Source organism: Cebidichthys violaceus, unplaced genomic scaffold, assembly GCF_023349555.1.
Source record: "Cebidichthys violaceus isolate CVI_PGR_0920_01 unplaced genomic scaffold, fCebVio1.0.p SCAF_12, whole genome shotgun sequence".
NCBI classification, from domain to species: Eukaryota; Metazoa; Chordata; class Actinopteri; order Perciformes; family Stichaeidae; genus Cebidichthys; species Cebidichthys violaceus.
The window spans coordinates 11,268,352-11,285,654 of record NW_027176285.1 but is presented as its reverse complement, the minus strand read 5'-3'; the positions used below and the strand labels follow the sequence as shown (position 1 = coordinate 11,285,654).

Here is a 17,303-nt window from a genome sequence, read left to right as displayed (position 1 = left end):
ATGACGCCCGCTGGAACTCTGTTCGGCTCCGTCGACGCCACGCAGCCCTCTCAGCTTTTTATTTCTCAAAAAAAAAATGCCTCCTTTCCTAAATCATCCACCACCACCGCTCCATCCCAGAGGAAAGACAGATTGAGAGCAAATATAAATATACACGGGACAAACATTCACTGACTTTTTATGGTGCTAAAAAAAAATAAACATGTTGTGAAACACCTGAAACCTCCCTGTGGCTGGATCACCTTTATTCTCTCTGCAGACAGTGTTTGGATGATGCTCCTGTTGATGGTGTGTAGCTGCTTTGTTGTGACCTTAAAGTTAAAGTTTTAATTTATTGTGCTGTTTTTACATTTTCTGTATTTATTGTGTAGGGTTACCAATAATACACACACATAATATGGGATGTGGTCAGTAGAATTACAGACTTACTAAGTAAATATATGGCCCAATTGTTTTAATTAAAGATACAGCAATATACCGTACATAGTGCCAGATAATGAAATGACCCAAACAAACATTATGCATAAAGATATGCAGTCAGTAGAATTATATATATAGAAGAAGTACAGAAATACATAAATAAATAGCCCGACCACTGGAACCTCTTTAAGGACCCTAGAATCTCTTCACTGACCATAAGAATCAGTTAAAGAGCCTCCTTAGAGACCACTAGAACATCTTTAGGGGGCAGAACCTCCCAAATGATCACTAATACCTCTTTAGAAACCCCTAGAACCTCCTTGGTGAACACTACAACCCCTTTAAGGACCACTAAATCTCCTCAATGAGCACTAGAACCTGTTCAACGACCACTAGAACATCTTCAACAACATATAGAACCTCTTTAGGGACCACTAGAACCTTCTAAATGACCACTATACGTCCTCAGTAACTATAAGAAGCAAGTAATAACAAGCAGATTGAGAACCTTTGCAGGACACTTTTCATCGTATGAAAACATCCAACAGGTTTTTGCACCCATGAGGCTGAGACACTTAACCACATCTTACATCATGCAGGAAATGTAACCAAGACAAGGACTGAACACGTAGTTACAGCAAATAGGGCGGGTAGAGGAAAACATTAAAGTTTACTGGAGGCACTGCTCAAGGGAGGAAATGGTTATTTAGTTTAATGGACTGGAAACACGACTTTAAATAACCTGAGGGTTGCAGTACTGCAACATTATTGATGCCAAACTGCTGTAAAAACTCAACGAAGAACAACATTTAACCATTTCTTTGCTCACAACTTTTGCCCCCACCTCCCGAAAGTGCATAATACCGACAGCATGTCAAGGCAGCAGTGTGAAGATTATAGAAGAAAATAGGTGTGACAGAGAGGAGGAAGGGAGACATCTATATCATATTCAAAAGTCAAAGTTACCGGGGTAGGAAGTAGGAATAGGAGAGAGGAAACGGTGTTGACACGGTTACGGTTGGGCCATAGTGCACTAAACACTGAAGATGAGAGGAAACACCAGACAGGGTTGTGTGAGGGATGTGGAGAAGAGGAGTCAGGGGAATCAGGGGAGCATGGATGCACACTGAAGGGAGTACTGAGCACAGGTTAGGGTCCTGTTTGCTTCCTTAAGGAACACAGGGTTTTTACAGGGTATGATTGAAATGCAGGGATAAGGTACAAGGGTGCTGGGAGCTTGTTATTTTATTTTATTTTATTTTATTTTATTTTATTTTATTTTATTTTATTTTATTTTATTTTATTGTTTATTGTGATTTGTTTTGTTTTGTTTTGGGGTAAAGTCTAGTGTCTGACCCACACTCCGGAGCAGAAGGTGGCGGTAATGCACCAATAAAGATGGATGCCAACCGCCGTAAAACCAGAAGACGAAGAATGCAGCTGTGTGCTTCATAATAGTTGTGCACCTGAAGCCGAGAAGAAGAGGAGCCATGGCTGCACTGTTAGGAGCTAGGAGAGGTGAGTACACAAGGAGACAAAGTATTATAACAAGAGACAGTACTTATACATCAAATACAATGCTAGCCTTAGCTAAGTTAGCATATGTTAGCTTCGTGTGGATAGATACCGGAAATACCAGAGTGTTATCAAACCTAGTTAGCTTAGCTTGCTATGTAACCAGTACACACACTGGTAACGTTATATCAATATATATATTTATAATTAAACACTAAAACATTAATGTTCGCCAGCTTTGGTTACTGTCAAAAGAAAAAAGAAGCTAAATATTAACGTTAAAAATGTTTCTCACAGTTACATGACTGATGATGAGGAGTATGAACTTTCCTCTAGTTAGCATGAAGCTAACTAGTGAGCTAGTGCTGCCTTCAAAGACACAGTGAAGTAGTGGAAGAATGAGAACCTCTGAGATGTAGTACGGTAAAAAAAAGTACAATATTTACCTCTGAGATGTAGTACAGTCACAGTACAATATGTACCTCTGAGTAGTAGTGGTGAAAGAAGTACTATGCAGCAGAACATGGAAATACTCAAGTAAAATATGTAGAAGTTGTACTTAAGTATAGTACTTGGTAGTTTAATTCCACCGCTGAGTAAAAGTACAAAAAGCAAAGTGAACACTCAGAGTATTAGAGGAAGAAACATAAAAAAACACATAGAGTGTAAGAGTACAACAACAAAGCACACTCAGGACAAATACTGTAAAACATGCTGATGAATCTTCAGCTTTTTTTTTGTCTAATTATCATCAGAAAGACCAGAGTGACATCATCTTCTTCAGTTAATTGTTGATACATTAACGTTTCCACAACATAACGTTTAATAAATCACTGTTGTGTGTTTCTCTGCTCTTTGTTTTGTCTTCTGTGCTGACAGCCAATCAAACGTGACGTCGTCACAGCTTATCAGATCAGTCTGTGAATCATTACAGTACAACACTCAGTGTCACCTCTCATGACCCGGACCAGCGGGTCGAGGGTCAAATCCCCAGAGAGACGAACTGGATCTAATCACATTACATGTTAAAATGTTGTATTATTAATATAGTTAGATAGTTATTGTATTAATCTTAAAGGGGAATTGTTTTCCGCTACAGCAGCATTTACACAAACAGGTAAAGCAATAAAAATAACAGAGTAAAAATATTTAAAAATTATTGTTTTTTCAACAAACGCAAAATAACAAATTATTCACAATTTTTCTTCTTCATACAAAATCCTAAATAGTTTTCTGAATGACCCTAAAGTTGTATATTTATCCATCCTGTACTTTCTTATATTTAATTAATATAAAATATTACAGTTCTCATTTATCAATACTTATTCATACTTTAAACAGAGTCAGAGGATCAATACAGTTACTACATTTAATCCACATTTCATCACAGTTCAGCCAATCGCTGCAGAGATGTTTCAGTCTGGACTAAACATCGACGACTCTCTATTAAACTGTTTTTATGTATTCATTGTATTTATGTTTTCCATCCCTCAGCTCTCGGCTTGTGTCTCTCTGGTCGTAGAAGTCTGTCTCAGCTGGCTGAGCTACCGGAGACTCACCAGCTCCTGAGACAGACCTGCAGAGACTTTGCCGACCGAGAGCTGACCCCCATCGCAGGCAAGCTGGACAAAGAGCACGCTTACCCTGCTAAACAGGTACTCTCACTCACTCACTCAGTCACTCACTCAGTCCAGATATGAAAACATCCTGTTCACTGGTTGCGAAAAAAACAAGATTATTGTTTTATTATTATTATAATAATAATAATAATAATAATAATAATAATAATAATAATAAAATGAATAAGTTCTTCAAACTGTTGTTTTTGTCAATTTTATTAAAAAAATAGTTTATTACTGTGAATAAAGGCAAAAAAAATATATCTAAACAAATATATAATGAATATGTTTATAATAATATAAAAAACTGTTGTTTTTGTCAATTTTTTTTTTACTGTGAATAAAGGCATGAACCAATCGTCTTGAGGCCAGTATTTAGCATTTTTCCGTGTTGTTTATTTATCTTCTTAATGTGTCCAGATCCAGGAGCTGGGAGCGATGGGCGTGATGGCCATCGAGGTCCCAGAGGAGCTGGGAGGAGCTGGGATGGACTACCTGGCCTACAGTCTGGCTATGGAGGAGATCAGCAGAGGCTGTGCCAGCACGGGAGTGGTGGTGTCTGTTAATAATGTGAGTGGGTCCAGTGGAACCAGAATCTGTGAGGTATTATAATTATTATTATTATTATTGTTATTATTAAGCTGTGGTTCTGTTCTTAGTCTCTCTACATCGGACCGATTCTGAAGAACGGCACAGAAGAGCAGAAGAAGAAGTGGATCACACCTTTCACCACCGGAGAGAAAGTGGGCTGTTTCTGTCTCAGTGAGCCAGGTAAAACACACACACACACACACACACACACACACACACACACACACACACACACACACACACACACACACACACACACACACACACACACACACTCACTCACTCTGTTTCTCCCTCTGTCTGTCTGTCTGTCTGTCTCTCTCTCTCTCTCTCTCTCTCTCTCTCTCTCTCTCTCTCTCTCTCTCTCTCTCTCTCTCTCTCTCTCTCTGTCAAAATGTGGATCTTTCCCCCCGTATATGAAGCACGATACCCGTCTCTACACCTGTGTGATGTGTGACTCTTGATCTTTTTTAATCTCCAGGTAATGGCAGCGATGCGGGCGCTGCCTCCACGGTGGCCCGTCAGGACGGAGACGAGTGGGTCCTGAACGGAACCAAAGCCTGGATCACCAACAGCTGGGATGCCTCGGCCGCCGTCGTTTTTGCCACCACGGATAAGAAGCTCAAGCACAAGGCACGACGCGGCACTTTAAACCTGAGAGATAAAGAGTGGATTTGTTTCTATTGACTGCTCCTTGTCTGCAGGGCATCAGTGCCTTCCTGATCCCGATGCCTCACCCAGGCCTCTCTCTGGGGAAGAAGGAGGACAAGCTGGGCATCAGAGCCTCGTCCACCGCCAACGTCATCCTGGAGGACTGCAGGATCCCGCTGGACAACATGCTGGGACCGCGAGGGGCCGGGTTCAAGATCGCCATGGTGCTTCTTAAAAAAGACCCTGAAAAACCTCTTCGTTCATTGTGACACAGAGGCTGTCGTTATATTTCAAAATAAGAGCTGAATGCAACTAAACATGTCTCATGAAAGTAGCACAGAATGTAGCGTAACTTCCTGAATATCAACATTCTAGAGTTTCTGGAAATAAAACAGTTCCTTCATTAGAAACACGTCCATAAACCAAGATGTGATTTCTGTCGTTAAAGGAGTGAAATGTTAAAGTACGACGTTTGCATTCTGTGGCCTCTAGAAATTCAAACGAATCAGTTTGTTCAGATAATTAAAAACAAAATAAGACCGTCTCCTCTCTGCACCTTCAGCCAACAACACACACACACAACAACAATGAAAAAGTACTCACTTGTTGCATGAATATATGTATATTTTACAGGTTTTTTTTGTCCCTCAGCAAACCCTGGACAGCGGGCGGATCGGCGTGGCGGCTCAGGCCCTCGGCATCGCTCAGGCTTCTCTGGATTGCGCCGCGGACTACGCTCACAAACGCACCGCGTTCGGAGCGCCGATTGGCAAACTACAGGCCATACAGGTGACACTTTAAACTACGGGCCATACGGGTGACACTTTAAACTACGGGCCATACGGGTGACACTTTAAACTACGGGCCATACGGGTGACACTTTAAACTACGGGCCATACGGGTGACACTTTAAACTACGGGCCATACGGGTGTCACTTTAAACTACAGGCCATACGGGTGACACTTTAAACTACGGGCCATACGGGTGACACTTTAAACTACAGGCCATACGGGTGACATTTTAAACTACAGGCCATACGGGTGACACTTTAAACTACGGGCCATACGGGTGACACTTTAAACTACGGGCCATACGGGTGACACTTTAAACTACGGGCCATACGGGTGACACTTTAAAGTACGGGCCATACGGGTGACGCTTTAAAGTACGGGCCATACAGGTGACACTTTAAACTACAGGCCATACGGGTGACATTTTAAACTACAGGCCATACGGGTGACACTTTAAACTACGGGCCATACGGGTGACATTTTAAACTACAGGCCATACGGGTGACACTTTAAACTACGGGCCATACGGGTGACACTTTAAACTACGGGCCATACGGGTGACACTTTAAACTACGGGCCGGGCGATTGACTCTTTAAACTACAGGAGGACAAACAGGTTTTAAATGATAGAAACTATGGTTTATTAGAACTTCCTCTGGGAACAATGTGACATTGTCAGCAAAGTGTTTTAAAATAATCTTTAAACAGTATCTGAACTGGTTTATTTAAATGGTTCGGTTGATCATTTTATTTACAAATTTACTTTTCTCTTCCAACCTTGGGGGGCTTGTTTTAAACTAGTGTGACATCAGCAGACCAAATGCAAAATAGTCTGAAAGATGAGTCTTTGCCAGAGCCAATAAAACATGAGCTCACAGATTCGTCTGGTTTTAAGGCCAAATTTTATGTGTTTGTTCTTGAGTCTCCTGATGCTGAACCTCTGAGGTTTAATAGATCTCAGGATTTAATCAAAGATGCCCGTCACAGTTTTCCTCTGAAGCACAAAGATCTTCAATTTCCGGCATTTTATTTCAATGTTTTTGCTTCATAAATGACTTTTAATGAATCGTCTAATCGTTGAAACACTATTAAAGTATCTTTCTCACGTCTTTTAGTTCAAACTGGCCGACATGTCCGTGGCCGTAGAGAGCGCTCGTCTGCTCATCTGGAAGGCTTCACTTCTCAGAGATTCAGGGAAACCGTTCACCAAGGTACGCTCCGCTTCTCTTAACCAGTTTTAACCAGTTTTAACCCGTTTTTAACGGGTGAAATGTTATGTTGTTTTTTTTTACCGCCCTGTGTTTTTGTCTGCAGGAAGCAGCCATGGCCAAACTAGCAGCGTCTGAAACCGCCACTTTCTGCTCCCATCAGGTAACAAAAACAGACCGTGAGCTCTCATCATAACACCCTCCAGGTAGACCTTTAAGTCTCATGTTTGTACTTTTTAAAAGGCGATCCAGGTTCTGGGGGGGATGGGTTACGTGGCCGACATGCCGGCCGAGAGGCACTACCGCGACGCTCGCATCACGGAGATCTACGAGGGCACCAGTGAGATCCAGAGGCTGGTGATCGCCGGCCAGGTGCTGAAGGAGTACCAGCAGTAGACCACGTGGACATTTAACACCTCTACAGATAAAGAGGAGCATTGTGGGGTTTATAGATCGAAGATGACGATGCAGAAGTCCATCAGGAATTCAGACGATTTTAGGTTTGCATTAACTCTCGCGTCTCAAAGGGAATTCATGATCTTCAACACGGAGAGGAGCAACTTCAAACTTTGCAAGTACGTCGCTGGTTTAAAGGGTCAGTTCACCTTTTATTTAAAAAACAAAAAGGACGTGTAGTTAGTTTCTGTAATTTCTGTCCTGGGGCTTAAAATCTGCCAGCCTTGTTTTCGCTCCTCTCTCTTCTGCCAAACTTCCACCGTAATGATCTTTATCTGACCGTGAGTCACGCTACATTCAGCATGACTCACGCGTTCAGTCGATGTCATTGTTTTGCAGATAAACGTCCATAAATCTGCTCCTCATAACTGCAGAACTCTCCTGAGAATCTTCCTGTTTTTAAGTTTTCTTTCACATCAAAGTACTCCAGTGATAGCATTGCACACCTGGATGTAGATAACACTAATAGAAGCTATTAATAGATAATTCTGCATACTTTTAATTTTGATAATTTGCAAATATAGGCTTTAAAAGTCCCCGTCTGTCACTTTAAAGCAGTACTTCAATAGTTTAGTTGTACTTCGGAAGAGCGAAATATTTAACAAGATTCAAGAGTTACAATTTTTATTTGTTATCAATAAACGTCCATGAATCAGATTTGAAATCATAGAAATAAGCTGCTCCTCATAACTGAGAATCTTCATGTTTTTAAGTTTTCTTTATGATCAAAATACTCCAGTGATGGTAGTCTGTACATCCATGTGTGCACTGCTAACAGGAGCTGCATAGATCATTCTGGATACTTTTAATAGACAATTTGCCAAAATGTGAATGAGAAGCTGAAAAAGAAAGTTTAAAATGAGTTCCTGTGAGAGCTTCTCACCAGCAGAGGGCGCCGGAGAGCCTTCAGGTCTCTGTGACCCACTTGTGATTACGGATCAGAACATTCATCTCTGTAACGTACTGCAACGTGAGCTCTTGTTTTCAGGTTGACTCCAGATCCACTGATTCGGTGATCTGGTCGTCGGTCAGTTTATTCTTCAGTGATTGTATTCGATGACGTCAGTCGGCCTGAAGACGGTTTCTGATGTTTGACTGTAAAAACACACGACGTCATCTTTATTCGGGCTGAACTCACAGACGTCTTGTGCCTCAATAACGTGTACATATTTTAATGTAATTTATTGTGTGCAGATGATGATAATAAAAACACAATTACAGGACGTATTACTTTGGATTTTATTTCAACATTAAAAACAAAGTTTATTTCAGTAAATCACACTTTATTTTTATTATGAGGGAGGTTTTAATGAACCACAAAGTGAGATTAGAGTGTTTTCTCCTTTACTGCAGAAGCTAACGTGCTCCGGAGCATCTTCATCTTCAGTTCATAGGACATAAAAATTATTAAAAATACTCACTTTGCTCTGAAGACGTATAGAAACTCCCACACATATTTATAGACTTACGAAAGTTACTTTTCTACATCTGATTTAAGGGGAAATCAGGTTTTAACAAGATAGTGTTTGTTGTTGTAATACTCATGTTGGCCACTAGAGGCTACAGTGCACCACTACCTCATGTTCTAAATAAGATTAAAAGCGGCTGATTAAAATATGTTGATAGGCAAAAATACACATTTTAAACGAGATACAGTTCCACGTGTTTCACAGATGTCACCTGTTCTTAAAGGGCCAGTGTGTTGTACCCTGGTGACTCCAAATGGACCATAATTTACTAAATGAACATCATGCTGTATTGAAGATGACTTGAAACTAGAGATTGAGACCATAAACTCATGTTTACAATGTTTACTGAGGTAATAAATCAAGAGAGAAGTAGAGTCATTTTCTCATAGACTTCTATACAACCAGAGGAGTCGCCCCCTGATGGACACTAGAGAGAATGCAGCTTCAACACTTAAAGAACTGGAGGTTTTAGCTTGGATTTGACTTCATGAAAGATTTTAATTCTGGTTAAAGTCAGACTTTTTAGACACTTTTGTTAATCTTTCTGTGAACCACCGCTTGTCTGTCTTTGTGTTTCCTGATTTAGTTTCTTCTTCTTGTTGATCCACTGAGGTCCTGATTGCTCTGCTGGTCCACATTCAGGCTGAGCTTCCTGAATGTGATTGGTCTGATGGCTGCATTGTTCCATCGAGGTCGTGTGAACCAGAGTCCTGATTATTTTCTGGCTCTTTTGTTCGTCACACAAAACAAAGACATTTACAAAAACATTACATGAAACTCAAAATGACCTCATTATGGAGGTGAGATTCAGCTTTTAATGATGAATAATGACCACGTTTATATTTCATATCACATATCACGGCCTTTAAATAACAAGCAGACACTTTGATGTTTGTTTTTTTTGGTCTTTATTAGAAAACGTATCAAAAATGACAGGAAGTATAAAAACACTGTGCATGTATTCAACTGCAAATCAGCTCTCTTTGATCCAAACGTGATGCTCATTGGTCTGCAAAGACCTGCACACTGTGGGAACCAGTCTCTAGACCAGTACACTAAACCAGTCTCTAGACCAGTACACTAAACCAGTCTCTAGACCAGTACACTAAACCAGTACACTAGACTACTCCGCTGGGAGGAAAACACACACACACACACACACACACACACACACACACACACACACACACACACACACACACACACACACTATATATATTTACAATTAAGATCTGCAGCCAATCAGCGGCCGCGAGCACAAACTGATCAACAGATTAAACCGTTAGGAGCTCCAATAAACAGCACGTGCTCTGAATGAGGCTGAGCATCTTTTTTTAAACTTTCCCAGCAGAAGCTTCCAAAAAACAAAAGTCCCAAATATATAACGTATTTGATTTAAACGTAATGCTTCTTGTCGAAGTCCCCGTTGGAGGTGATGGTCTTGGTGGGCGCGTACTTGATCGGGTACGCGCCCCGCACCCCCCGGGAGAAGGAGCAGACCAGCAGCGTCCCGCCGAGCAGCAGCAGCGCGGTGGCGGCCCAGCCGATGTAGATCGCAGCCCCGATCTCGCGCTTCTTGGACGGCGGCACCTGCGGGTCGTGGAAGTCTACGATGATGTTGTTGGCCATCCAGCAGAGCGGCACCAGCACGAAGAGCCCGCTGACGATGTACAGGACACCCCCCACGTTCACCACGCGCGCCTTCACCGTCTCCTCCCGGATACAGTTGGTACACTGCGCGCCGGCTATCGTCACCGTGAGCGCCACGACACCGAGCACGGCGGAGATGACCGTGAGGGCGCGCGCCGTCTGCAGGTCCCCCGTTAGGGACAGAACCGAGTCGTGGACCTTGCACTGCATCTGGCCCGTGCTCTGCACCACGCAGGACATCCACAGGCCGTCCCAAATTGTCTGCGCCACCACGATGTTGGAGTCGATGAACGCGGTCACCTTCCACATGGGCAGCCCGCACGCGACCATCACCAGCAGGGAGCCCGCGAGGCACAGCGCGAGGCCGAGGAACTCCAGACACGCGGCGAGCATGGTCCTCCTGATGATGATGAGGATGAGGTCTTCTTCTTTGGTTGGTGATGCTCTGCGCGCGCTCAGCCTCGCCTCCGGTTAGTGAGAGCGTGCGCTCCGGGGCGTTCCATTTAAATGGACTCCTGTCAAAACAGAAACTTTTTGGGGGCCAATCAGCAGCTGAGTTCATGTTTGTCTCAACCAATGAGGAGGTGAGGTCTGCAGGAGCAGCATCTCTGACACACACACACACACACACACACACACACACACACACACACACACACACACACACACACACACACACACGTTACTTGTGCACGTTCACGCGCACGATGTGAGGGAGTAGTTACCGGGTTGGAGCAGCAGATGTGAGTCTTCTGGGAGGAGGTTTATCTGGAAATCCAACTTCTTAACTTGACCCAACCCAGGGAGCAACTTTCTGTGGAAAAGATGTTTCACAAGTGAAACCAAAGAGGCAAACTAAGAATCCACCTCTACATTTCTCTGTTGAAAAGTCAATATTGCGAATCCTAAATATCTTATAATAGTCGGTGTAAAAAACCTTTTAAATGCCTTATAAACGTAAAGATGGTCACAGTTAAATATTCAGAAATGTACATATATGTAGTCATATAACACATCTTAAGTTTACACTTACAGGATAAAGAACACCAACTGACACAGGCAACAATTAATTTGTATTTATTAAGCAACATTATAAATATAACTGTATATCTGTATACGTGTAGACGAGCTCAAAGTCATCCAGGAGCCGGTTTCAGATGGTCTGTCGTATTTAAGGTGGACAGTTATAAATAAAACAAGTATTAAAATTCAAATATGTAACCAGTTTTGAACATCTCTTCACCGTAAAACTGCTCACTGGGATGTTACACAGTATAATACTGTACACTGTTTTACAACAATGTTTTGACCCTCTTCTTTGTTTTACTTCTTCTGTGGTGTATTTTAGATGTTAAATGGCCTAAAACTCACTTTTATAACGTTGGGCTACAGCGACCATAAAGTCAACCAGGAGACAAACCTCTGGTTCTTTAAAGTTCTTCAAAGCTTCATGTGTTAAAGCTGCATTCTCTCTAGTGTCCATCAGGGGGCGACTCCTCTGGTTGTATAGAAGTCTAGTCTAAAATGACTCTACTTCTCTCTTGATTTATTACCTCAGTAAACATTGTAAACATGAGTTTATGGTCTCAATCTCTAGTTTCAAGTCTTCTTCAATACAGCATGATGTTCATTTAGTAAGTCTATGTGTAATACATATATATATATATATATATATATATATATATATATATATTTATATTTATATTTTAGATAGAGTTTAGTCGTTTAAATCCTTGTCTCTAATTGACTGTTTCCTCTCCAATCCTACATGTGAACCATCGTGATTGATTCTTCTAAAGTTCATATCAGAGACACTTCAGGAAGGAGACGACCCACCCGTCAGTTTCCTGATTCTATGTCACCACATGCCCCGCCCCCCTTTTAAACGTGCCGGTCCATTAACTCCTATGGGAGAAGTGAACATGAACTTCAGACCCGGACGGATTCTTTACATCTAAAGCTAATCTTCATAATGCTAAATAAACCACGCCCACCTTTAGGCCAACAGACAGGAAGTGTTTGCCATTTCAAAAACCCATTTGGTGGAGCTTCTATTTGTGTGTGTGTGTGTGTGTGTGTGTGTGTTTACTACAGAGTAAGTGATGCGTGTTGATAAAAGCTGGACCACACCTTCTGTATTTCCTCTTAATCCTGCAGTTTCAGTCATGAAGTTCATCTTCCTTATTTAGACAGGAGGAGCTGAATCAGATCTGTGGTATTTATTGTGGGGGGGGGGCTGACTCATTGCAGATAAACAGAATCTGGGTTAGAGGAAAAAAGTTATTCTTTAATAAAAACTATGAGCAAACTTGAGCTAAACTATACATTTTTCTTCTGATGCGGAGAACTGGAAATAATAATTCGGTATTGTTAGTGTGGATCAATATCTTTTGTACTTCCTGTTTTATTGATAACATATTGGATTATAAGATGACATGAATTCAGGATTTTCAGAATAAAACACAGAGGCAGCAGGTGTTGAGCAACATGCTGACAAACAACATTCCTGCAGAAAAAAAACACAATCAGGGTCTCCGTCTGGAAATCTCATTATATCGTTGCGTGCGCACACACACACGCACACTCTCACACTCACACATGCATGCATGCACACGTGTACATGCACGTGTGGGAGAATGAAGTCATGACGTTGCTTTGTGCTGCAGATGAGTGGGTCATGAAAATCACCACAGCACCTCGTGTTCATCAGAAGTTGCTGCCAGCAGAGTGATTGAAACAATAGTGTGTGTGTGTGTGTGTGTGTGTGTGTGTGTGTGAGTGTGTGAGTGTGTGTGTGTGTCCTCAGAGGGCCAGATGTTTCCTCCTCAGTGTTTACAGATACATAGAGGGTACCTCCAGCTCCATCTGCTCACTGTGGAGATACTTTTAGATCACAAAGCATTCTGTGAAGACTAAATAAAAATGATGAAATATATTTAATAAATGGAGGATTTGAAGCCTTTTGGTTTTAGTGAAGCAGTTAACTAGTAACTAAACTAAACCAGTCTTTACTAACTCCACTAAAGTCCAGCTGAAGAGAGTGAGAGTAGAACTCTGGTCATGTGACTAGCTCAAAACAAAATGGCGTCCAGCACCGACCATAGAAACAGAATGAGTTTGCCCGCTACAGTTCTTTGCTACGGTGCATATAAAAATGGCTTTTCTTTACTTCACTTCATTTACTTCAACTCAGATCTAATGCACTCAACTCCACTTCACTTTACTTTACTTTACTTTACTTAGCTTCTTTTGATTCAGCTCCACTTCACTTTACCTTACTGAACTGCACGTTCACTTCATCACTCAGCTCAGTATCAACTCCACTTCATTTCATGTCTCTTCAAGTTCCTGCTGGATTCAACTCCAACTCCACTTCACTTTACTTCACTTCACCTCATTCAGCTCCACTCAATTCTGCTCAACTCCTTTTTAACTTTTTTTTTACCTTACCTTAATTTACTTTACGTTTACTTTACTTTTGCTTTACTCCATTGCAACTGCAACTCCACTTCATTGCACTGCTCAACTCAACTTTACTTTACTGAACTCAACTCCACTTCATTCAAGTCAAGTCAACCAAGCTCCACTTCATTTCACTTCATGTTTTTGTTTGTTTGTAGAGTAACGATTACTGTATTTATTCTGCAAAAATGATCTTTCTTCTCTTTATTATCTTAAAAAACAACTTAAAATGGACTTTTAACTTATTAATTATTAGAGTTTTTTTGCTGTAGAAAACATTAAATCATCACAAAAAATAGTTAAAATTACAGGTGAATGAATATATAATGATCATTTAATAATATAACATAACACCTTATGAAAGGGTCCATTCTGCATAATGAGTACTTTTACCTTTACTACATACCAATAGTAGTCACTGTAGAACAAATCCATGTACTTTACTGTGTTGTACTTATATTTCTGTGCTCTTGAGTACACTTATTGTATTCATTATGTTTGCAGAAGCTTGTTTACAGAATAAAGTATGAATCAATAACAGAATAAATCATATTTAATGACTTTATCTCCACATTATGGTTGTACTTTGCTGGTTTGTGTGACGCTGATGGACAGCTGCTCGGAGGGCTGAGTGTTAGGATGTCCTGTCTCTTATCACTTCCCCTTCGACTCCATTGTTCTCCGAATGTTCTCCTCCTCCTCTTTCCACATCAACTCCTTTTATTATCCACAGCGACGTGTCACCTGCCGCGGCCGCTCGGCACTGCGGAGGCAAGAGGCTTTGACGTTTGGTCGAGTCGTGCGTTTGTCCGGTCGCAAAATATTTGGCCAGTGGTTTAATTCAGAGATGCCTTTAATGTGTGTGTGTGTGTGTGTGTGTGTGTGTGTGTGTGTGTGTGTGTGTGTGTGTGATACCTTTATGGTCTGTATTGTCTCATGAAGGTAACTGTGTCTCACACTCTGTTTCAGTGTCTCACTCTTTGTGTGTTTCTGTTTAACACACTTCATTCACTCAAAAGTAAAAGTGAGCTCTCACATTAATGGAATAAAAAACAACAGAAACACAAAGATAAACTTGTTCTAATGGATTTATTTCAATTATTATTATTACTATTTATTATTCATATTAGAGTTATTATTATTTATTATTATTATAAGCATTATTAGTTATTATTATTACTATTATTATATATACGTATATACATTTTCTCTTCTTTGTTCTTTGTTTTTCATGTATTTATTTGTTTTTATTGGATTGATTGTTGTTATTTTTGTCTATTTTATTTCCTCCTCATGTTAGATAAATAATATTCACATAACTATTTCCTGTCTCTACATTTTAAATTGAGAGCGTGTCATCGTGCTCAAGTGTTTTATGGCTCACATGTGTTGGTCACAGAGTTTACAGCTTTAACGAGCCGCTGACTCACAGTGGAGGAATCACAGCTCTAGAAAGTCATCAGTCTGCTGATAAGAGACACAAGTCCTTAATGTCCTTTGTGCCGCCTCTTTCTCCTCTTCCTCCTCTTCCTCCTCTGACTAACTGAGATTCCACCTGCTGGAACAAACGGAGGACGTGACACATTCATCATCAGCTCTGTCTTCCGGAGAGACTTCAGCTATTCTTTAATCATCCTGACACCAGTTTAGTGGTTCGTCTGTCAGATTCCTCTCGTTTATGTATTTAATGATTATTAACGTCAGAAACAGTGAAAACATAACAACAGATTCCTGAACCCTAAAGAGACGTCTTCAAATGTCAGTTTACAAACCAAAGATGTTCAATTTACAAAAATATAAAAGAAAGAAAAAAAGAAAATATTCACATTTAAAAGAAAAGTCAAATGTAGAGAGATGGAATATAATGAATGTTATTAGTACTTTCACTGTAACATAGTATCTTTACACTGTGGTATTAGTACTTTTACTGTAACAGAGTATCTTTACACCGTGGTATTAGTACTTTTACTGTAACATAGTATCTTTACACTGTGGTATTAGTACTTTTACTGTAACAGAGTATCTTTACTGTGTGGTATTAGTACTTTTACTGTAACATAGTATCTTTACACTATGTGGTATTAGTACTTTTACTGTAACATAGTATCTTTACTGTGTGGTATTAGTACTTTTACTGTAACAGAGTATCTTTACTGTGTGGTATTAGTACTTTTACTGTAACATAGTATCTTTACACTGTGGTATTAGTACTTTTACTGTAACATAGTATCTTTACTGTGTGGTATTAGTACTTTTACTGTAACAGAGTATCTTTACACTGTGTGGTATTAGTAATTTTACTGTAACATAGTATCTCTACATTGGGGTATTAGTACTTTTACTGTAACAGAGTATCTTTACTGTGTGGTATTAGTACTTTTACTGTAACATAGTATCTTTACACTGTGGTATTAGTACTTTTACTGTAACATAGTATCTTTACACTGTGGTATTAGTACTTTTACTGTAACAGAGTATCTTTACAGTGTGGTATTAGTACTTTTACTGTAACATAGTATCTTTACACTGTGGTATTAGTACTTTTACTGTAACAGAGTATCTTTACAGTGTGGTATTAGTACTTTTACTGTAACAGAGTATCTTTACAGTGTGGTATTAGTACTTTTACTGTAACAGAGTATCTCTACAGTGTGGTATTAGTACTTTTGCTGCAGTATATGATCAGAGTATTACTCTACTGCTGGTGTCTTTTCTTCCATCATAATGTAGAATGTTTCCAGCTCATGAGAAGAGCACAGTGAGAAGTCTCTGGTCAGTGAACATGAAGGTTAACGGGTTTTCACAATGACGTCTGAAGGCATCGCTCCAGTGAAGTCGCCCCGCGGTGCGTTCAAGTCATCCTGTTGACCTCGCTGCATTAAAAATATTCTATATTCATCTTTATCAATTGATAACATATAGACAAACATTTCACTTTGTCACAGCTAGTCTGAAATATTATTTTATGTATGACTTTAAATGATGATGAATGTAACTGCTTTTTAGTTTATTTTAATAGGGTTTGTCTAATTTTACACACATGCATACACATACACACATGTATACAAATAAATATATGTATAAATATATACATATACTGTATATGTATACATTTATTTATTTATATTTATTTGTATAAAATATACATACACACAAATACATACATATATACAAATATATACGTACATATATGTATATCTATAAATATACATATATTTGTATATTTATATATATATAAATATGCCTATACAGTATATATATATATATATATATATATATATATATATATATATATATGTATATTTAAAATGTATATTTAAAATTTTTAAATTCAATTCTGATTTTAAAAAACACATCCACATCTGTTTGTAGGCATAAAATAAACACAACAATGTCTCTAATCAGACGTCCATTTTTAGGACATTTATTGTGAAAATAACCAGCTAACTGGTTGCTCCGACTGACTCTCT

The 17,303-nt window shown here is 39.8% G+C and overlaps 2 protein-coding genes across 2 annotated transcripts; one reads left to right on the top strand and one right to left on the bottom strand.

Annotated features, from left to right (window-relative positions):
• Nucleotides 1–1,849: 1,849 nt before the first annotated feature.
• acads (acyl-CoA dehydrogenase short chain) lies at nucleotides 1,850–8,475 on the top strand. The gene is made up of 10 exons (XM_068706354.1): nucleotides 1,850–1,938; nucleotides 3,430–3,590; nucleotides 3,975–4,124; nucleotides 4,214–4,325; nucleotides 4,627–4,778; nucleotides 4,850–5,020; nucleotides 5,448–5,585; nucleotides 6,704–6,799; nucleotides 6,903–6,959; nucleotides 7,040–8,475. The coding sequence occupies exons 1-10, from the start codon at nucleotides 1,911–1,913 to the stop codon at nucleotides 7,190–7,192; spliced, it is 1,218 nt and encodes a 405-aa protein (XP_068562455.1). The 5' UTR covers nucleotides 1,850–1,910; the 3' UTR covers nucleotides 7,193–8,475.
• A 1,141-nt stretch (nucleotides 8,476–9,616) lies between these two features.
• cldn5b (claudin 5b) lies at nucleotides 9,617–10,830 on the bottom strand. Its single transcript, XM_068706353.1, has one exon. The coding sequence runs from the start codon at nucleotides 10,762–10,764 to the stop codon at nucleotides 10,117–10,119; it is 648 nt and encodes a 215-aa protein (XP_068562454.1). The 5' UTR covers nucleotides 10,765–10,830; the 3' UTR covers nucleotides 9,617–10,116.
• Between the last annotated feature and the right edge of the window lie 6,473 nt (nucleotides 10,831–17,303).

Coding starts and splice junctions, on each gene's coding strand:
- acads (XM_068706354.1), top strand. CDS start 1,911: ATGGCTGCACTGTTAGGAGCTAGGAGAG. Junction 1,939..3,429: donor ACTGTTAGGAGCTAGGAGAG/GTGAGTACACAA, acceptor TCCATCCCTCAG/CTCTCGGCTTGTGTCTCTCT. Junction 5,021..5,447: donor CCGGGTTCAAGATCGCCATG/GTGCTTCTTAAA, acceptor TTTGTCCCTCAG/CAAACCCTGGACAGCGGGCG.
- cldn5b (XM_068706353.1), bottom strand. CDS start 10,764: ATGCTCGCCGCGTGTCTGGAGTTCCTCGGCCTCGCGCTGTGCCTCGCG.